General features: G+C 44.1%; 1 protein-coding gene across 1 annotated transcript; it reads left to right on the top strand.

Moving 5' to 3' along the window:
* The first annotated feature begins 1,873 nt into the window (after positions 1-1,873).
* Positions 1,874-22,115, top strand: vwa7 (von Willebrand factor A domain containing 7). Its single transcript, XM_079514346.1, has 17 exons — positions 1,874-2,040; positions 5,284-5,584; positions 6,219-6,452; positions 8,360-8,456; positions 9,204-9,338; positions 10,255-10,450; positions 11,330-11,490; positions 12,639-12,751; positions 13,631-13,747; positions 14,864-15,073; positions 15,556-15,688; positions 16,176-16,328; positions 17,134-17,226; positions 17,773-18,062; positions 19,393-19,529; positions 20,055-20,214; positions 20,997-22,115. Exons 2-17 carry the CDS (start codon positions 5,321-5,323, stop codon positions 21,603-21,605), a joined length of 3,102 nt encoding a protein of 1,033 aa, XP_079370472.1. The 5' UTR covers positions 1,874-2,040; positions 5,284-5,320; the 3' UTR covers positions 21,606-22,115.
* The last annotated feature ends 855 nt before the right edge of the window (positions 22,116-22,970 follow it).

Here is a 22,970-nt window from a genome sequence, read left to right on the forward strand (position 1 = left end):
TCTGCATCTTTCTTGGCCACTCCAGCATCCAGCCACCTACCTGTCGTGCTGCATCCATAAACCTGGCCTTCATCCTCTTCTCCTCTTACCTGGCGGCTGTATCTTCAGCGTCCTTCTTCAATTTACCCCTCATCCCTCCTTTTCTCATGTCGAACCCATTATCCCCAAACCTTCTAACCTGGGCTGATCCTCTAGCGTAGTCCTTTCTGATCTTGGCTCTCCTACAGTCAATCGTAACATCCTCAATTCTGTCACCTCCAACTTCGCCTCCCGTCAATTATCGTCACCTTTTCCAAACCGCACGTACAGCATAGCTCGCTGAACTACCTGTGCAAATGTTCTCTTCTCAGGGGAACATTCGCCGAAAACAGCAGATCTACAAGCTCACAACGTCAGACATTTCAGCAACAAAATTTGGTACAAAACATACAGAGCCAGCCAACCTGGTCAACCAAGTATTAGACCTTCACAGAGCTTAGACGGTTTAAGTGGTTAAAGTGCACTTTGGTAGAGGTTTGTGTTGTGTAGTTACAAGTCAAACATAATTGCCCCAGTTAGTCAAAATACTCATTGACTTGCATTGTATACTGAAACAGCTCTCAAAGTCACTCTTAGTAGTAGGTAAACAAACACAAGCAAAGTTGATTCAGACAATATAGAACCCAGGTATCCGAGTGGAAAGAGTGAAACCTATGATCTCAATAGTCATTTTTTTTTATATATATATATATTTATTTAATGATAATACAGACATCATCATTTAAAACAATGAATTACAGAATCAAGATTTTCTTTTTTTTTAAACAAGACAAGACAAACAAAACAAAAAACAGCAAAAACAACCCCCCCCCCCACCCACCCCAACCCCAGAAAGTTAAACTACACAGCTCTCATTACTCTGTATTGTACACAACACCACTTGACGACATCAACTCGGATAAATAAAAAAAATAACAATATAAATAAAACTAAAGCAAAATCAACCCAGAGGCGAGTAGCAGGCTTTCTCTTGTACAGTATCTTTTCAGGAGTACAGTATGATGAAAGCTCATTCAGCCAGTGTCTCTGTGAAGGTGAGTTTTCAGATTTCCAATTAACCAAGATGATTTTCTTCGCAGCTGTACTTGCGAGTCTCAATAGTCATTCTTATACAATATAATAATACATTCTGCCCCTGGGGGGCCCTTGACACGAAAAGGTTTGAGAACCACTGGCCTATAGGCTAGTTTTGAAACACTCTATGGTAAAACTCCCTCAAACACAAACCTTCACCCCATCTCCTGTTAACCCAATCAAGTCCAACACACTAAAGTACATCGCCAAGCCTAGCGTTGGCTAGCAACCCCCCCCCCCCCCCCCCCTTTACTTGCATATTTAGAATGGCGGTTAACTAGGGGGAAAGATGGGGAGGGAGGGGATGTTTGCCATTGTGAAAGCCAGCCTAAACGTTTTTTGTTGTTTTTGTGAGAAAAGAGGGAGAGTGAAGGATTGAGAACAGGGTGGGAGGGATAATGGGGGGTTGGCATTGGGTTGGATGTATGGGGATAACTTCAGTTGAACACCATGATGGCTGGTAATATATGCAGCCTTATTGTGGCGAGCCAATGCACCATGCTATAATGGGAGGCGACAGCGGTGGTGGGGGCAAGCCTGGGGGTGGGGGGCCGGGGGGGCCCATGGCGGGCTATGTCCTCAGCCTTATACGTATGGCCCCCTTTGCTCACACACCCCCAAGAGGTGTCTGTCATCCAGACATTCCTCCGACCTCAAAATGAAGCTTCTTCGATACATTAATAATTAAGTACTTGTTCATGTGTTCTCATAACGAGTGGAAAGCCAGACACAAAACCAACCCAAGGACAGGCAGACGTGAAGACTCAACAAGACTCTTTCAAGATGCCAGTGTGACTACTGCAGTTTCCCGTGCGTGCAGAGTCACACTACTGTGTGACTTTCCTCTACAGACATATCTACGCGCTGGCATCACAGCAAAAACTTTAAAGAGAAAGTCAAAGCCTAAGAAACAGGACAGACTAAAAGGTGAGAAAAGTAATTATATGAAAAGATGTATGCATTATTTTTTTTCTCTTACTTGGAAGCAATTCTAGATGGCTATACTTTACTAATACACGAGGCTTAAATCATTTTGTATTCATAAATAATAGTGATGTAAATATGTATGCGCTCCTTCACATGAGGTTTGAAGTTTAGCTCGCCTTATTACTATGATGATGATAACTGCTGTTTAACTTTTATGAATTCATACTTGGAGTGTAGTTTACACTGTTTACTGTAACCTATACAGTTGGGTGCCACCGATATTGTCCCTTATCATTTGACCCATTTAGGTCAATTTAGACCATTTAGACCTCAAAATTTAAAAAAATCCTTCTAAATCCTCCAGTTTTCTGAAATAAATATTTTCACGATTTTTCAAAAATAGCAGACCTACAAAGCTCGTAGCGCGCCACTCGGTGGCGCGCTATAAGCTTGTAGATCTGCTATTTTTCAATAGCTAAATTATAACATAATGTTTAAAACACCAAAAGGGGTTCCCGCCCAAAATGGGTTAACTGTCCTTTTGCGCAGATCACGCAAACCTCAGCAAAAAGAAAAGGACAATATCGATGGCCTCCAACTGTATGTCTTGGGATTCCCTGACAGAGTAAGCAGTAACTGTCCTACTGACCTAATAGTGCATGCTTCTATTTTGAAAGAGCAATTTTGTTTTGAAGCCCACCTGCATTGAACAGTTCTACACACAAACTCAAGAAATGTGATAAATGCGCAATCGGTAGGTACTGTAGTGTCATTGAATTCAGTAATTGATGAGGCAAGAGGAGTCGGAGACAAATTCTAGGTGGTGATGGATATACTTTCATCATGGGGAGAAGTACAACGACATTCATGTCGGTGGTATGGTAGTTAAATAGTAAATGGTGCATTTATCCAAAGCATAGATTGTGCAGCAGCATTACATTCACCCATACATTCACACACCGATGGCGGAGGAAACCATGCAAGGCACCAACCTGCACATCGGGAGCAATTAGGGGTTCAGTGTCTTGTTCAAGGACACTTTCACACTAACTCATGGGGAGGCTGGGACCGAACTCCTCTTCCGGCCACTGAGCCACTCTACCCCTGAGCCACTGCCAACGAGCACAGGTGTTCAGACCATAATGTACTGTAGCTTCTACAAGGACACGCTGAACCATAAAAAGATAAGATGTACCAAAACAATAGCTATCAGCTCTAAATTCTGTGTCACAAGTCAATTAATTGTTGTCTCCACCAGGCCGAAGGCATGGGGAGAGAGTATGTTTTGCACTCCGTCCGTGTGTGTGTCCGTCCGTCCGTGTGTCCGTCCTTCCTTCCGTCCGTCTGTGTACAGCTAATCTCCGGCACCGTTAACCCGGTCGATGCCAAACTTTGCACACACACTCCCTGGATGCCAACGATGAACCTCTGCCCCACATTTTCCAGAACGGCCTGTTATAGCGCCACCATGAGGCAGCTTTTCACATTTATACCTAAAACTGTACCGATCTGCGTGAAACGTTGCATGCACACTCCCTAGAGGCCAAGGACAAACCTTTTACCTGCATTTTCCGCATCTGCCTTTTACAGCGCCACCAGGAGGCCGACTTTTGTAAAACACATTTTTTGATATTACTCCTCCAGATTCTGTCCAAAAATCTCACAAATCGTTACACAATATCTCTATGGTCATGTGCTCAAGTCGGATCTGTCTGTTATTTCATATTCCATCCTAATTGGCTATAATTGGCTTTCACAGTTTGCAAGATTCCCCCGTTTTGAACAATAGCCTCAAATCATGAACGCAGCATGCAATTTACGTGAAATCTTTCACACATTTTCTTACTAGGCTGAGGAATATATCCCACCCTTTTCACATTGGCCTGTTATAGCGCCACCAACAGGTTGATTTTTGCAAAACACATTTTTGGAACAAAATGCCTCAAATCGGTACACATGATCTCTGTAGTCATGTGATCAAGACGAGTCTGTTGGATTTCTCAGATTGTACACTGATTGGCTAAAATTGCCTTCCAAAGTTTTCAGGAGTGGCCCGTTTTGTACAAAATGCTGCACATGTCCTGCTCATCCAGAATTCTATCCTCAGAGATGCTATGAGTGATCTGGCTCTGCATTTCCTCAACAAAATGAAGAAAAGAAAAACATTCTCCTAAACATTTTGCCAAACATCACACACACTCCTATCCTCCTGGTGGAGACCTGTGCCCGGAAGGGCACTTTTTCTAGTTCAATCTGATTTGTTGAAATAGAGGGTGGCAGAATAGAGAACACAGCTTTTTTTCCCCAGGCCTTGCAGGCTTTGTTTCAGACACTTTCCCTGCAAAGGCCTGGCCCATGAGAAGTATTGTACTGTATCTGCACAAAGATGACAAAGGACAATAGGAGGGGGTCTGACGCAGAGGAGGAGGCAAACAGGGACAAAAGATCAACTGATTGGAGCAAACTGACCAAATTGGTGCAAAACATAATTATAGAACTGAATAGTACCGATTTACGGAGCCCCTGAATGGCCATGCATTCAAAATATATTTTATCTTGTACGTACAAGATAATATCTCGTCCGTACAAGATATTATCTCGTACGGACAAGATAATATCTTGTACGTACAAGATAATATCTTGTACGTACGAGATAATATCTTGTCATGCATGGCCATTCAGGGGCTCCGTAGAAATCAAATCAATTATCAATGATCAGTAAAAAAAAAAAAAAAAAAAAGAATCATAAAAGTTCAACAAAATAGCCTTACTGATAATTATGGGAGTCGAATTATCACAGCAAGGAAACTCCGGTGAATGAAGCCATTTATTTAGATACTACTGAGTTGCAAACTAATGTCATGTACACGCTAAACTGTAAAATGATTGATATTCGTTCGTCTTGAATATTGTAAAAAAAAAAAAAAAAAAGATCTATCCCATTAAAGGAAAGAAAAAGATCAATACAAGGCTATGAGAGGCACTTCATTGTACCATTATACTGTAGCTACTTTGTGTAACTACTTTGTGTGTCTTTCAAGTGTAATGTAAGAATGGAGTTTTGTGAGATTTAATTCATAGGGATATATGTGAAGGGACATCGCATCATAATCCTTTAATAGCAAATTTTCTCAGACAAAATTCAAACATACAGTAGCATACCACTGAATTAAACCATGTACCGCGTCAGCATTTGCATTGCGAAAGACTGTCTTATTATTTATTATACCACTCGATCAACAGGTGTGATGCCGTCCATCCCCCCTAATCCCAGGAAGTGATGATGTCACTGACGAGAGGGAGAGTTCGGGCTAAAGGAGACTACTGGATCTCCAGGTTCGCCCTTGCTTCTTACCTTCTGTTGATAGTCGTACCGACATGCACAGGCTTCCTTCCCAACTTCTGGTCGCGGGTGTTGACCCTGTCGTGGGACTCACACACACACCAGTACATCACAGAGCAGGCCATCGTCAACATCACCCTGGAGACCCTGAGGAGCGTCAATGAACACCAGCACACTGAGCACAGCCAGGCAAAAGAACAGGTGAAGCGTTTTTTTTTTCTTTGTTCTACATTTTTATCCCATTCAGGCTTGACGTCGAAATTTAAAAAAAAATGTTTTCTAAATCATGACAAATTTCTGAAAAATTTGAGGCACATTTAACGATTTAAAAAAAAATAGCAGACCTACAAGTTCATAGCGCGGCACTCGGTGCTGCGCTATGAGCTTGTAGATCTGCTATTTTTCAATAGCTAAATTATAACAATGTATGTAACCACCAAAAGGGGTTCCCGCCCAAAATGGGTTATCCCACGATTTTTGTAACCCATTTCTTTTTACCCAGTGTCTAATTTGTCTAATGTAATCCTGGGCGCTAATTAACCTGAGGAGAGCAACGGACTTATATGCTTCCTTCAATGCATGAGGAGTCCAAGCCGCTTCATTTCACCCAACAGGGGGGGGGGGGGCATTTCCCCAGTTGGACATGGGAAGGAACACGTCATTCCAACCAGTTCCTTTCCTCTCCATCAGGTACCACGGCTGGCCAGGGGGAGGCAGTATAGAGACCAGGATTACTGCATGTTTTGTTGTGAGGGTACCTACCCTGAAGCGCACTTAGTTGGAATATAACATCTATTCTGATGACAGTAAAAGAGAGACTAATAATCTTTTCTAGATGGAATTGGGCCGTGGGTTCTGGCGAGCCGTAGGAGAGGTGGTGAAGTCCAACGCTGCCATGGACTTCCTGAGCTCCACCAGGTCTGACCCGGTGTACCACTTTGATTCGGAGCGTGTGGACAGCGCCATCGCCATGCTGCGGCAATTCTGGGCTCAGACTCTGCTCTCGCTGCGGGCCAAGGAGTATCAGAGAGCCCGCCACAGCTTGGGCCAGCTTCTACACTCCCTGCAGGTATACAAACAAAACTGTGATTTACATAGTAAACATTTTTCTATATCATCTTTATATCCAACAGTTTGTTGCCCAAGGACACTAAGGTCATGACACCCGGAGGAACCGGGCACTGGGCACTCTACCTCCTGATCCACTGTGGCCTGTTTTGATTGATTGATTGATTGATTGATTTATTAACAGTTTGCAGAATTACAGTACATTTCAAGTACAACTCAATACAAAAACTTAACAGTGAGTGGACGACACCATAAAGCATTACACTTGTTTACAATAGGGCCCACCATTTTCAATTCATCAAAACATTTAGAGACGTACGAATATACACAACTATATAGTCAAAAAGAAATCATCATAGGAGGTAAAAAGGGAAAATAAATATATACAGTGAGGGGAAACAGGGGTGGGTGGGGGATTCAGATTGTACGGGGGCCAGTTTCGAATTGCAGCCGTCCGTAGGTGCCCTTTGAGAGCAGTTTTGAAGGAGTCAAGGGATTTGCATGTCTTAATGACTGTTGGTAGGGCGTTCCACATTTTGGTGGCATAGGAGTGTGCATAATTGTCTAAACTAAAGTAGGCCTACTTTGTTATATATCCCCTTTTGGTTCTCAAAGTGGGGTTCAGGGCTGTCTAGAGACCCCCAGGGGTCCAGGGGGTCCCCAGCTAAATGTGTTATCGTTAATTTAGTGTCACAATCATTTTATCCACTTAAACCATATACAGTATACTTTGATTGGCTATTCAAAAATAGACATACGGTACTACAGTAGCTCACTTCGTGTTTTTGAAAAATCTTGAAAATGTATGTGCATTTTTTTATATATGTTTTTTATAAAGTGAGAAGAAAGAATTTGAGAACTAAGTGTATTACACAGATTGTAACGCACAACTAAGCGGAGTGGGAAAACATTATAGTTGACAGTCGACTTGCCAGACAATATTATACTAGACATCATACAGTACACTGCTGGTTTCAGGGACGTGCTGCGAGTGTTAGAGAGGGCACTTTTGGACAAAAATAGCGAAAATAGCTGATCTACAAGCTCTCAATGCGTCGCAACCCAGCACTCTGGAGATGCGGTGTACGACATGGATTTCTAAACATATTTTGTTCAACGCAAAATACTGTGTTCAAGTTCATGCTGTGGTCACTTCGGTGGAAAAAAAGCAATTCTCCTGAATGGTGCTTCCGGCATGGCATGGAAAGGAGTGTCATTTGCATTTCTTTCACCATTACATAGTAAATGCTGCATTCGTGGTCTGGAAAGGGCAGTTGTTTTATAGACGGGTAAAAGGGCAGGGGCTGGGGGCACGGTGGCACAGTTGGTAGTGCTGTCGCCTCACAGCTAGAAGGTCCTGGGTTCGATTCCCGCTTGGGACGCTGTGGGTGCTGGCGGTGTGTTTCATCCTCCGCGTCATCAGTGCCCATACCCGAGGCGGGGTTGGCGAAAGGGCCTTTCTGTGTGGAGTTTGCATGTTCTCCCCGTGTCCCCTAGGGTAGGTACCCTCACAAAAACATGCAGTAATCCTGGTCTCTAAACTGCCTCCCCCTGGCCAGCCGGGGCACCTGATGGAATAACGTGTTCCATCCACGCGCTACGTCCAACCAGGGAAACTGCCCCTGTCAGGTGTAAAGGAGCAACTTGGACACTCAGGCATGAAGGAAGCATCAGTTCAAGTCCGTTGCTCTCCCCATGTCCCCCATATATGGGGACAAGGTTGGCGGAGGTTGTGTAGAGCCCAGGATCACATTAGATAATTGACAATTGGGGTGAAAAATGGGTTACAAAACCGTGGGATAAAAATGATAAAAAAAAAAAAAAAAGGGCAGGGGCTGAAGCCCCCTTTGATGTCTATGTGTGCACGTCCCTGGCTGGTTTCTTACACCCTGTTCCATGTTCCATCAGGACTTCTACAGTCACAGTAACTGGGTGGAGATGGGCCAACGCTCCATCTACCTCCACCTACTACAGCCTGACGAGCCTGCCTTCCCTGTAGCTAAAGGTTCGTTTCACAAATTAACAGATTAAGAAGACCACTATCTGTTTTGTCAAATGTCAATACACATATTTAACTGTCTATCATCATTGTAGATGTTATTCAACAGTCATGTTAATATAAGTTCTGGTAGTTTGAGCCTCGAACTGGCCGAAATCCTTTGATAAAGAGATCTTCAATGCTTTGTTTAATGATGATAGAGAATATCATGATAAAAAAAAACAAGCATGTAGACTGTAAAAAAAATAACGTCCAAAAATAAGGTCAATATTATATATATTATAATCAGAACGTATTGCTTGTTTTACTGTACAATGACATGGGCCAAGTTATTGTGGAACATTCGCTCCACTAGCTCCATTAGCATAAGATAAGATGTATAGGCCTTCTACATTTCTGGAGTAAAATAACACGAGGGACAGACCCCACAAAAAGACCACCCCCAAAAATGTCCCCTTTCCTTGTTTTGGGGCACCTGCCCCCTCAGTGCTCTCTGCACGGCCCTGGACATTACAATAATAGTGATTCAATGTAATGTGATGTTAATTCATGTGTATTCTCCCTATTAAATTAAGATTAAAAATCTGTAATTCTCTGATTCACCAAACCAGGAGTGGATAACCTAACCTGACTCCGCCAGATGGGGCAGCAGAGAGTACACTGGACCCAGTGTACTCTCTGCTGCCCCATCTGGCGGAGTCAGGTTATGGATAACCATGATAACAATAAACCTCTTTTGTGTTGTCCTTATAGATGACACTCCCACCTGTATGGAATGCTTCAGTGCCACCTGTAGAGGGAACCTCCTGCCCAGAGTCACTGGCCTAAAGCAACACTCTCCACTGCTCACCACTGGCTACTTCAGCACATACCCTTCCAAACCACATGGTTAGCGCAAGTACAGTAGACAATTTCTCACCTTAGCAGCAACCATAACCCCAGCAACCCTAACCCTAACCTGGCAGAAACTGGGGGAACTTAATAGAGCGTCGCAGTCCCGCCCCCGCCCCCTAATGATTCGCTGTTCATTTTCCTCAGACATTTCAAAAAGTATTTATTAAAAGACCTTTTAAGCCTCGTACAAAGCCAACTCGAGTTGTGACAAATCATGAATCAATAAACAAAAAACTTCGGGCCGAACAAATAATTAGAAAGAAGAAGAAAACGGCATGTTACACCACTTTTTTTTGTTGTTTTTCTTCTTTGTAATTATTTGTTTGGTCCAAAATATTGTGTTTGTTGTCATGATTTGTCACACGTTGGGTTTGTACGACGCTTATAAGGTCTTTAAATAAATACATTTTGAAATGTCTATGGGAAAAATGCATTGGGAATTATTTCCTGGGCCTGGCGTCGTCATGAAAGGGGGTGGGACTGCGACGCACTATAGGGCTGAGGGATAGGCATGACCCCGGACCCTCAAATCAATCAGCCACCAAAACACTGCAACACTGATAGGACCCCCTCGAAAACGTGATGATCTCGAGGGGTTATTCCTATAATAAAGAACTTCAATCATCATCATAAGTGATAGCCTATACAGGTTTATGGGGCAGCGGTGGCCGAACGGTTTGCGGAGCGGTCTTGATACCGGAAGGTCGCCAGTTCGAATCCCCGGACCGGCACGTTAAAATTACCACCGCTGAAGTGCCCTTGAGCAAGGCATTGAACCCCTACCATGAAATGTTCTATGAGCAGGGTGTGGCTGTAAACAAGCATCTCGAGCTTAGTCCACTTCCCTGGGTAAACAAAGAACTTTGCTTTGCTTTGCTTAGGTATTCTGCAATTGTTTTTTTCCATGCAGGCAAATGCAGCCATGGGGGCATACTGGACAGTAGCCGCCATAAAGGCGCCAAGGGAGGCATCAACAAGGACAGCACCTCCCCCATCTTCTCCCCCCACCACTACCTCCACTTTGATGCTGCCAAGCTGGCCAGCAAGGCCACTCTGGCTGTCTTAAAGGACCTCCGAGACACCGTGAGCCAAACAAGCTTCTTGAGGTGAGATTCATGTCAGTGAACCACATTATATTATTCAGATTTCCTATGAATTTGAATATTGAAATTAGCCTACAGGCCTGCCTATATTCACACTGACCACTATAACTATAATACAAATAAACTAACAATAAAAATGTACCGTAGGCCTACAGTACAGAGTACAGTATAACTATCACAATAAAAGTATAGTTGCACCACTCGGTTCACACGGGTGTATTTTTATAATTATCTTTGTTTAAAGCTGCACTATGTAACTTTCCTCTTCTACCCTGGATTAGAACCTGCATGTTTCCTGCGCAAGTGCTGAATTTTATTTGACCATTCAGCTAATAGAGCCTGTCTGCTAGCGCAGGGGACACATTGAATCTTTAACCGTCAGGTCAGAATTACTGTCTACTCGACACAATCTGCATGTCTCAATAGAAGAGTAGGGAAGAGCAGGATACAACCACCCAAATTGTACAAGTTATATTGATTTAATTTTGACCTGAGATCAGATTCTAAAAATGTCTTCTACATCCTGACAGTTTTCTGAAAAAGCTATGTTTCTATGTCAGTCATTCTTCGATTTTTCAAAAATAGCAGATCTACAAGCTCGTAGCGCGCCACTCGGTGGCGCGCTATGAGCTTGTAGATCTGCTATTTTTCAATAGCTAAAGCATAACATAATGCTAACACCAAAAGGGGTTCCCGCCCAAAATGGGTTAATATACACCATACAGATTTGACAAAATTACATTTTAGCCATTAAAAACAAGTTTCCTAGTGCCGCTTGAAGTCTGTATCCACTCTTAACGTACAAGACTACAACTACAAATGTCCCATACAGATTATTTATTTCATGATTTATGTCTTGTGTTATTTCCTGTTCCTCAAAAGGCTGTTCAGTGTGAAGCAGCCTCCCGCGTTAGTAATCGTCATGGACACAACAGGCAGCATGTTTGAAGAGATCACCGCTGCCCGCCGTCGGGCCTTGTCCATCATCCAGAGCCGTAGCGGGCAGCCTGGCACCTTTCTGCTGGTACCCTTCCATGACCCAGGTGAGGTTGTACCCTTCCATGACCCAGGTGAGGTTGTACCCTTCTATGACCCAGGTGAGGTTGTACCCTCCCATGACCCAGGTGAGGTTGTACCCTTCCATGACCCAGGTGAGGTTGTACCCTTCCACCATGACCCAGGTGAGGTTGTACCCTTCCTTCCATGACCCAGGTGAGGTTGTACCCTTCCATGACCCAGGTGAGGTTGTACCCTTCTATGACCCAGGTGAGGTTGTACCCTCCCATGACCCAGGTGAGGTTGTACCCTTCCATGACCCAGGTGAGGTTGTACCCTTCCACCATGACCCAGGTGAGGTTGTACCCTTCCTTCCATGACCCAGGTGAGGTTGTGCCCTTCCATGACCCCCCAGGTGAGGTTGTATACCCTTCCATGACCCAGGTGAGGTTGTACCCTTCCTTCCATGACCCAGGTGAGGTTGTACCCTTCCTTCCATGACCCAGGTGAGGTTGTACCCTTCCTTCCATGACCCAGGTGAGGTTGTGCCCTTCCATGACCCCCCAGGTGAGGTTGTATACCCTTCCATGACCCAGGTGAGGTTGTACCCTTCCATGACCCAGGTGAGGTTGTACCCTTCCTTCCATGACCCAGGTGAGGTTGTACCCTTCCTTCCATGACCCAGGTGAGGTTGTACCCTTCCATGACCCAGATCTACTGTACGTGGGACGTGTTAGTTGCGAACGCAGTGAGCACTAACTATAGAAGCTGGCCTAATTTAAACTTTAAAAAAAACTTAAAAAGAAAAAACACACTAAATAAATTACTTAAAAAAAAACGTAACTTAAAAAAAACTTAAAAAAGTACGTAATTTATTCTAATTGTTGTTATTGCAATTTACGAGCTGCATTCGCTTCCCGTGTTTGCGCGTCTTACTTGTAAGCTTGTAGATCAACTATTTCTGCTATTTTGTACATTTTCTGCCCTGTGCAATTTGTGATTATACGGAAGCCTTAAAGGCAAATAGAAATAGCCTCGCAGTGGCCAGACGCGAATCTGCCGGTGGCAAAAGTCTGGCCAAAAAGCCAGGCTAAAATAGAAATACAAATTGTAACGCTCCAATGCAAGTAAAAAAAACACAATTCAATCGTTAATCGCAATAATTCGAACAGCCCTATTATATGTGTCTCTACAGACGTAGGACCAGTCTACGAGACTGATGATCCAGAACAGTTCATGCAGCACATGGAGAATCTGACAGCGCTAGGAGGAGGAGATGAGCCAGAGATGTGTCTCTCTGCTATTCAGGTGGGCAGGCTGAACAAAACATACTAACCTAAAAGTGCAAACATTTCATTGTTTTAACCATTTTTTAACATGTAGAAAACACAGTGAGATTCCAAATGTTATTTCCGGGTGTAGCCAAGACAGTAGCAAGAAAGTCACACAGACACAACAACGATCTTGGGAAGTGTGATGGGAACATCCCCAAAACGACTTTCTAAACCAATGTCAACCAGTGACTTAATCTGCATGTAAACAGACATTGATTCAACCACAGCATACAATTTTGATTAATATACTTACTGTATATGCTACCGTGCTTAACTTTGGTTAGGAACCTTAATGCATAGTGATAAACAGTGCCTAAAGATCTCAGACACCGTATGTGTTATAATTGCATTATAATGTGCTTTTAAGGCATTATAACAATCGTTATAAATGTTTGTAATCATCTTATAACAATGTTGATTATATTTATTACATATTATACGTTTTGGTTTAGTTCTTTTGCATAGTTATAAACATTTATAACACTAGTAGGGATGTCCCGATCGCATATTCTTTTGCTCCCGATCCGATTCCGATCATTTGATTTGAGTATTAGCCGATTTCCCCGTTCCCGAGCCAAAATTTATATTTTTATAGGACACTTATGCCACAATAGTACAATAAAATATCCAAAATCCCAGACAATATCCAGTCCAATATCATATAAATAGGACTAAGACTAAATCAAAATATTGTGAAAGAATTAACACTGCCCTAAACACTAGTCCATACCTGTTCGGGGATATGACATACCCAATCCCTTTCTCTCTCCCCATCTGACCCCCCCCCCCCCCCCCCCCCCCCCCCCCTCTCTGAATATAAGATGCATATCACTAATGTGATGTCTTCCCTCAGCTTGCCCTCACTCACAGCCCACCTCTGTCAGAGATATTTGTCTTCACTGATGCTTCCCCCAAAGATTCCCACCTGATCGACGCAGTGAAGGCTCTGACACTTGAGCGGCAAAGCAAGGTAACGTTCAGGACTTTATTGTAGTCAAAATATTTGATGGTGAAATATTTGCACTGTGACCTTAACTCCATTGTGTATTATGTGGTGGTTGGTGGTGTAGGTGGAAGAGGGTGAGCAAGCTATTTGTGTATACTGTATATCTGTTCGTATCTGTGTACTGCATGTTTTGTGTATATGCTTTTCTGTATTTTGTATGTTTATGGGTCCCTCTTGAAAATGAGATGATGCATCTCAAGGGGCTGTCCCTTCAATAAAAATCTGAAATCTGAAAATGAATGGTACCCTCGGATACTTTTCTAGAGATTATATATTGACTGATTACCAAGGATGCGTTCTAGGGTTTATATCTCCAAACTAGTCTGCTGGGAACGCCTTGGGATCCCCCAGAATGAAGTTACTAATGTCGCTGTGGAGAGGGAAGTCTGGAGCTCTCTGATGGAGCTCTTGCCCCCGCGACCCGACTACGGATAAGCGGTTGAAGATGGATGGATGTTATGTTTTGTAGATGTTGTATTTTAATGTGTGTTGTGTTTTCAAACGGATACTCCCGTTGGCCAGGTCACTCATTCATGTTAAAAGACATTTCTGATGTCAATGGGACTTTCTGGTAAATAACGGTAAAAATAACCCTAAAACATGATCATCAGGTATTATTACAAAATAAGGGGGAAGAACTTTTTCCATAAAGTGTACAGTATTTGTTAAAATCATGCTTTTATGTGGACACGCCCAATTAACTGGTTCATTAATTATGCCTGGTTTGCCTGGTGGGTGGTGATGGGTGGTGATCCACCTGAACTGAAGCCACACCCACAGCTGTAGTTGTATGATAAAGGGGGAGGGGTTAGGGGAGGGGCTGATAGTGTGGTGTCACTATATTACTGTTTATTTCATTGGCCCGTTTGACTGTCAAGGGTTCAGCCTCCAGGAAGAAACCCTAAATACAAAGTTAATACACCATTGCACATAAAAACTACTCCAGGGTGTCTAATGAAGTACTGTCACCTCATAGACACATACAAAACTGGAAAAATACAAAAATTGTGGCACTCCATCTTAAAAAAAAGAAATACAATCTGTTCCAAATCTGTCCTACCTGGATCTACTGTCCCGCAGGTGACGTTTCTCATCACTGAAGACCCCAGTCACGAGACGGACAGCGGAGGGAGGAGGGGAGGAAGGGGGAGGAGGGAGACCCTCTCCCCTGGCCGTTTCTCCCTCTACTCCGACCTGTCGTCTGTGTCGGGGGGCCTGGCGGTGTTCACCAGCAACGCCGACATCCACAGGGTCTCTGCCATCGTGGATGACATTACAGCCCCTGATAAGGTATAGTACTGCAGCACAATGGGCTCCAACTCTTCCTACTTCCTCAAAAACCTCTTTTCAGATGGGTACGTCCAACCTGTGGCCAAATACATGCACATTGTAGTGGGTACTTGAAATTTATGTTTGTGAACCTCTGCACCACAGGTCGGACACATTTTTATGGGTCCCTTTATTTTTTGTTTCCTATAGTTGTTTTTCATTATTTTTATTATTTCAAAACATTAAAAAAAAAGAGCACATTTTTCATGAATTAAAAACAAAATGATTATTTTCCCACAAATAAAATTGAATTAGAAAACAAATGTTTAAGAAGTAATAGTGAAATTAACCGATCTACAAGTTCGCGACACGTTGTGAACTTGTAGATCTGCCATTTTCCCTAGTTTGGGTCCCCGGGGGAAATTTCTCTTCTGGGTCACGCGGGGCTAAAAAGTTTGGGAAGCACTGAGATAAGATCTAAGATGAGATGATTTCCCTTGCAGGTGACCCTTCTCCATGTGGAGAGTGACGCTGACTCCACGTCCTCTCACTCGTTCAGCGTGGACGTGGCTGTGAAGACGGTCACCCTGCACCTCAGCGGAAACCTGACACATTACAACCTCATCAGCCCAGCGGGTAACTAACAGCTGGGGCCACATCACATCAGCGCAGTGTCTGTGACTCTTAAATGAATCCCGAGGATTTCATTTGACTTTGCGTGTATGATGGAATAGCACACATGCAGTACACAAACGTGCACAGGAAAGGAGCTATGAAAGCATGTTTACATCATGCAAACAAACTGTAGAAGAATGCGAGCTCAAGTCGCGAGCGCACGCACACACACGCACTCCTACTCAATAGCTCTTTTGCATGAGTCACCATTTCATTATACTCCATTCTTGGAATTCACACACACACACACACACACACACACACACACACACACACACACACACACACACACACACACACACACACACACACACACACACACACACACACACACACACACACACACACACACACACACACACACACACACACACACACACACACACACACACACACACATAGCTCTTTTGCATGAGTCACCATTCTTTGTACTTTTCACATCTCTCAGGCCATAGTCAGTCAAGCCTGAATAAGATGGGTCCTCTGGCAGAGTTGGAGAGATTTGAAGGTCTGCATCGCATCAGCCTGCTCTCCCCTATAGAGCCGGGGCGATGGATCCTCCAAGCCAGGGCTGTCGGGCACCTCACCTTCAACGTTATAGGTGAAGATATGTAAACTGTTAACATACCGATTAACGTACTGATTACTGTTAACTTATTGATTACTATAGGGTCGGCCCGATCCGATCACGTGATCGGAAATCTGGGCAGATCATGTCATTTTCAAATGAACAGAATGGGATCGGGAGCAAAAAAACGTGATCGGGACATCGCTATATATATGATTTTGGATATTGTTGCGACCGTATTACTATGAAAACCTGCAAAACCTGTCAGTTGTTCCATCAGTCATTCCGTCACACCACCATATTTGGCCGTCAGTCCCTCACGCCTCCCTGACACGTCTCCATCACGCCTCGTGACACACTCCATATATGGCCGTCTCCATACGAAGATCACGACACTGACCTCATCAAACCCTGTACACTCAAGACACTGCCCCTGCTGCCACCCTTAGATCTCCATATATGGAGCTCACCTGTTCTGACATTCCTATATGTTGTTCTGATCTCATCAAACCCTGTACACTCAAGACACACTCCATATATGGCCAGTACAGAATTCATTCCATATGTTCACCCCATGCCAAAGCGCCAGCGCTCACCCAGCAGTCTGCCATCACCCAGGTGGATGCGTGCACGCAACTCTCTCGGACTCAGGGCATCTTACTGGCACTATGATATGGCGTCACGTGTTCTATAAAAATATAAACATCAGATCGGGAAAAATTACTATCGACAGATACTCAGAATCAAATGATCAGAATCGGATCGGGAGAAAAAAAAAGTGAAGTACTTAGTTAAGTAGTTAAATGTATACTGAATGATAGTCTGTATGTATCCACAGGTGACAGCACTGTGGACTTCCTGTATTATTTTGCCACTGTAGCCAATGACACACACCCAGGTCTGTCCAGAATGGAGGGCAATCCAATAGCAGGTGAGGTGACCTCAATTTGATCTACAGTATAGCTCAATCTCACTCCAGTGACTAGTGGTCTTTTATCAGCGATGTACAGCATTATAACAGTGGTTTTCATCAAGGTCCATGTATATTTATTTGGCATTTGAGCAACGAACCACCATTTGATGCGATTTAGCCTCTCAGACCCAAAACTTTATGTTGGTAGTGGTACAATAGGAGAGATAACGTCAAAATAACAATTCTTCTACATTATCTAATGCTTATCTAACTTCTTGTAAATTAAGTAATGCAGATATTTTACAATAATGTACTCTTGAGTGTAAAATTAAACCAAATGGACCCGTAATTGGTCTCATTTTACACACTCAAGATTTAAAGATCTTTCCAAGAACTCCCCATCATTTAGCTGGGGACCATCTGGAATCCCGTCAAGGACCACTGGTGGTCCCCGGACCACTGGTTGAAAACCACTGAATTATAAAATCATATCAATGTCTTCATTAGTACAGTATTAGTACTGAAATAGGAATATTACTCCAACCCCCTCCTTTACTTTCACAGGTGTTCCTACCTTTCTGGTAGTGGCAATCACAGGCCTAGCTCCCGAAGAGGAGGTCTCTTTCAGTCATGTGACGCTGCTGGGAGCCAATGGGGAGAGCCTCCAGCAGGTGCAGCTCAACTCCTCCTCCTCCTCCTCCTCCTCCTCCTCCGTACAGGAGGAGCTGGTCGGCCGGATGGACTCGGTTCCCAGAGTTCCCTTCTGCGTCCGCCTGACCGGCCGAGACGGGAGAGGAAACACGCTGGAGAGGGCGTCCACCGAGATGGTACAGCCCACCCACGTTCACATACAGGTGAGGAAAGACAAAACACAAATAATGATCTCCTAGTACAGGAGTTCTCAACGTTTTTGGCCGGGGACCCCCGGAAATGCTTTGGCAATGTCTCGGGACCCCCGCCCCGCCCCCTCCCGACCCCCAATATAAATTGACTGCTACAATAACCTTAATAATAGAGACAATACACCATAAATAAATACTGAAACCAGATATAATCATTAGGGAAGGTGTATGCATGTACTGTGTACTATATCATATAGTACACAGTACATGCATACACCTATATGTAAACTCTTCATTTCCACTTTCCAGCCATTCAGTTGCACAAAAAAATAATAATAATAATTTGGGGACCCCCCAAAATAATTTGGCGACCCACCGAGGGGTCGCGACCCACGGGTTGAGAACCCCTGTCCTAGTATAAAGTCTTTGTGTCCGGGTAGCTCAGTCGATAGAGCTCGCGCCTTTGGACCGCAAAGTCATGGGTTCGATCCCGGGCACCGTCAACTCAGTGGTATGAGTGGTGCGGCAAGTCGTGCAACGTGCGGTAAACTGGGAGCTGATGGTAGGTGTAGTGTAATGAATATGGAAACAGTGTAGAAGTGCATGCTGTGCAAATAGTGGAAACTGAAGGCGGGGTCTAGATGGGTAGCCATGTTTTCAAGGGGGAGTGGTTAACCAGGCAACTATATCGGATCCAAGGGGCCAGTGAGGCTATTCAACATTGAAGCACTGGGCCCTAGTGGTAAGAGGAGGGACTACAGGCGGACCCGTGGATTCATGACCGGGAAACCCTGTGCAGCTGGGCTTTAACATTGAGCGCTCGGTTGCACTTCCGCATTTGACCACCAAAATGTGGTGGTCAAATGCGGAAGTAGACGTTTTGAGACGGTCCTTCCGGGTGCTTCAAAACGCCACTGAGCAACTTCCACTGACATGAATAGCGGAGGGGGCGGAGCTTCGCGCCAGATCAGTCTCTATCCTTTTATATACTCTATGGTATAAAGTCTTTGTGTCCGGGTAGCTCAGTCGATAGAGGTCGCGCCTTTGGACCGCAAAGTCATGGGTTCGATGCCGGGCACCGCCAACTCAGCGGTATGAGTGGTGCTGCAAGTTGTGCGACGTGCGGTAAACTGGGAGCTGATGGTAGGTGTAGTGTAATGAATATGGAAACAGTGTAGAAGTGCATGCTGTGCAAATAGTGGAAACGGAAGGTGTGGTTAACCAGGCTACTAGATCGGATCACACTGGTTAATTCTGAACATACATGTACTGTGGAGGGCCTGGTGAATATGATGTTAAGAGTTTTTAAAGTGGGTATCTTCTTGTCCTCTCTCTGTTGTAGGTGCTCTCGTTTCCACGTCTGGTGCCTGGTCACAGCACCGTGGTACGCTTTGATGTCCAGAACCACGGTCCAGCCCGCCTCTTTGATCTAAGCGCTGGCGATGACCGCGGGTATCTTCATCAGAGAGGACCGCACAGGTGCAGCATTGAGACATCAATTCAATTTGACTTCCCCTGGTGAACCGCAGGGTCACTTCACTCGTTTGTGCCATTATTTCCTCATGCGTTTCTCAAATTACGGTCATGATTTCACTTTCAAATAAAGTGAAATCACAACGGCATCCGAATGACAGGTTGAAGTGTTTTGTTTCAAAACGACAATATTTGAACACAACAGTGACACCAGTTGCAATTTACGATACGAAAGGAAAAACAATCACACCCGTGTGAAGTGAGGGGTGCTCTCATCATCATACATCAACTCATTCTGGCCAATCACAATTTGCGTCCTCACTTTTGTCATCAATGACACTCAAAACTAGTCATAGGAAACGGTATAGCAAAACAATGCTTGTGTTTACACAAACCCTCAAAGCTGGACATAGGAGGGGCTAGCGCCCCTCAAAAACACAGAAACTCAAACAATGCTGAACAATACAGAAATTAGAACACTACTTTTTTTGAACATGACATACTTTTATTTTTCTATTCCCTGGCCTGCAGCTTCCCTGTTGCAGACAGAGGGTCTATTCGTGATCAGGTGAACCTCCACACACCTGCCACAGCTGGGGCAGGAGAGACCGTCACCTTGACACTGACCGTGCGTGCCCAGGGCTCCCCGGATTCAAACTACGCAGTGGTCTACCTGACCGTGGTTCCTCCGGTGAGGCACTCATTTGACACACACTTTTTGGACATTTACTTTAGGCATTTTGCCCAAGAAAGGCCCCGGCCATTTAGACTGCAGTCACATCCAGTCAAATCAGATTCAAATCAGATTTATTTCTCAAATCTGATCTTTTGGCCCGACCGTTCACACTGCATTTGCAAGTGACCAGATCGGATCTGTCACAGATGTTCAGAATGGCAGCCAAATCCAGCTTGAATCACATCTGTGCCACATGACATGCAGATTGGAATCTGATTTGTTTAAATAGGCCCATGTATAAACTCAAACGAGTCACATGGAATACAATTTACTGTAGATCAGGTTACTTCGTTCAGACTGAGACGGATCGCCTGAAATCTGATTTGAATCAGATTCAAATCCGACCACCTCTGAATGTGGCTCAAGTCATATTTGTAAAAATCAGATTCCATGTGACTTGTTTGTGTAGACTTATTTAAACAAATCGGATTCAAATCTGAATGTGACACAGGCTGGATTTGGCTGCCAGTGTAAATGGGGCCCAATACTGAACTCCGGGATCCAATAGGAGTGGGATGTGAAGCACTTTTTGAAGGGATGGGTTTTCTATCAAAGCTGGAGTTACTTACAAATATCGTTGTATTAACCCCATTTCATACTTTGTGACACAAAATGAGCGTGACCAACATACTCTGAGCTTGTAGGTCGATCTGCCCATTTGAGCTATTGGAAAATCTGTGACAATGTTTGAAGCGTTTTCTCTGTGCTTTGCTTATCATTTCCTTGTCCTGCCACAGGATCCAGACATGTCCCCTCCATCGTGCTCCACGACGCGAGTGGAGTCGTCCTGTCCGACTCCACCACCCCAGCAGTGCTCCATCTCCAGCTGGAGCGTCTCGCTAGCCGTGGCAGACAGGGGGCGCTCCGGCCTGGCCTTCCTCCAGCTGCGTCAGGGCGAGGGTGTTCTCGCCCTGTTCCAAAGCCCCACTCTAACACAGGACAACGTGGTGGAGGAAGAGGCCGAGCCCAGTTCTTCTGGGCAAATAAACCACACACAGGTGGAGAGGACAGCTCAAGCGAACCACCACCATACGGCCAGGTTAGAGAAAGGAGACGACCCTCTCGACGTGTCCGAATGGATGAAAGGATCACCTCAGCCCCTGTGGGTGAGGTACACGTCCAGCTGCTGCTCTCCTCGGGCACAGGTCCTGGTCTGGGACGCGGCCGGGAACATGAGGCGCTGTCATTTGAGCTCTCCTCAGCAGAGGGTGCTGCGGACGGACGAGATCACAGAAATGAGTAACGGCGCTGGAAAGACAATTCTAGACAGCTGGGTGTTGTTGCCGCTGCTGGCTGGCCTGCTATCGACGTCACTCCACTGTGCTTTTTGGTCTGTAGGATTGTGAGGTTCTTCTCGTGTCAAAGTAGTGTTCATTTTTGGAGTCCAACACAGCGACATTTATTTGGCCCTCATCAATCAAGCAGGAATGAAATTGCAGACCTCGAAGAGAAAGCAGAAAACATTTCTCCAAGCTGATGAAACACTTAATTTCTTTCTATTTCTCTCTTTATTTCTTTCTTAAAGAAAAATGTTTATAAGATAAAGAGGTCGCGCGCCATCAGCAATGGGTTCTCTCAGTGGAATGCTAGACCCAAAATCGTACATATCAAAAGTAGAATTAAGTAAATGGAGGACAAAGTACTCACATTTACTTTTTAAATTGCACACATACCAATAATGCTCTGACGAAGGCTCGTAGCCGAAACGTGTAAGTGATCGTTGTGTGCCAAATTAATACAAAAGTCGAAATGTGAGTTGGCCTACTTCATTTATTTGACATTTTGGATGTGCTACCATTTGGGGATTTTTTCAATTCCTATATATATATATATATACAAATATATTTTTAGTATGCCCTAATGAATGAATGGAAATTTTGCATTTTGCTACAGTTCCAGGTACTCCACCATCCCTGACAATCTGTGAACAAGTTGCTTTGACACATAAACTAACAGAACTAACTACTGTAGATCATAGATGCACACTGGCATTAAAGTACAGTAGCCTACAGCCCTACACTACAGTACATGACTAAGAACTTTATACTTTAAGATCAACTCTGTAATTATCTTTTTAATAGGTTATTTAAATTTCACAAAAACATTTTACATTCAGCCATGTCTCTCTTATAAAACACTAAAACAGGAACATTCTTCGTCCATGTTTCTGTACATTCTGAGGCTGAAGGCTATACAGCCAGGTAATATAAAAGCATTAAATACAAAATGTAATGCAAAGCAAAGTTACTATATTTACCCAGGGTATCTGGGCTAAGCTCAAGAACTTGTTTCCAGCCAGGCCCTGCTCATAGAACATTTCATGGTAGTGGTTCAATGCCTTGCTCAAGGGCACTTCAGCGGTGGTAATTTTAACGTGTCGGACCACTGATTCAAACTGGCGACCTTCCGGTATCAAGACCGCTCCGCAATCCGTTCGGCCACCGCTGCCATGCAAGGTAAGATAGGATCAAATAAGGTAAGCTATAGGTAACGTAATCAGGAAAATATACACGATGCTATCATAAAATAACAAAAGATGGAACAATATATTCACCCTTAAGGGGAAATGGGAGGATTTAATACGGAGACCTGCTCATGCAAGCTACAAAGCAAGAATATCTGTGCAAAAACATATTTGTTGTTGCTGTAGTTGTTGGGTTATTGCATTTGTCACTGTACAAGTCCACATACATACATGAAATGCATCATCT

Source organism: Electrona antarctica (assembly GCF_951216825.1).
Source record: "Electrona antarctica genome assembly, chromosome: 11".
Lineage (NCBI taxonomy): Eukaryota > Metazoa > Chordata > Actinopteri > Myctophiformes > Myctophidae > Electrona > Electrona antarctica.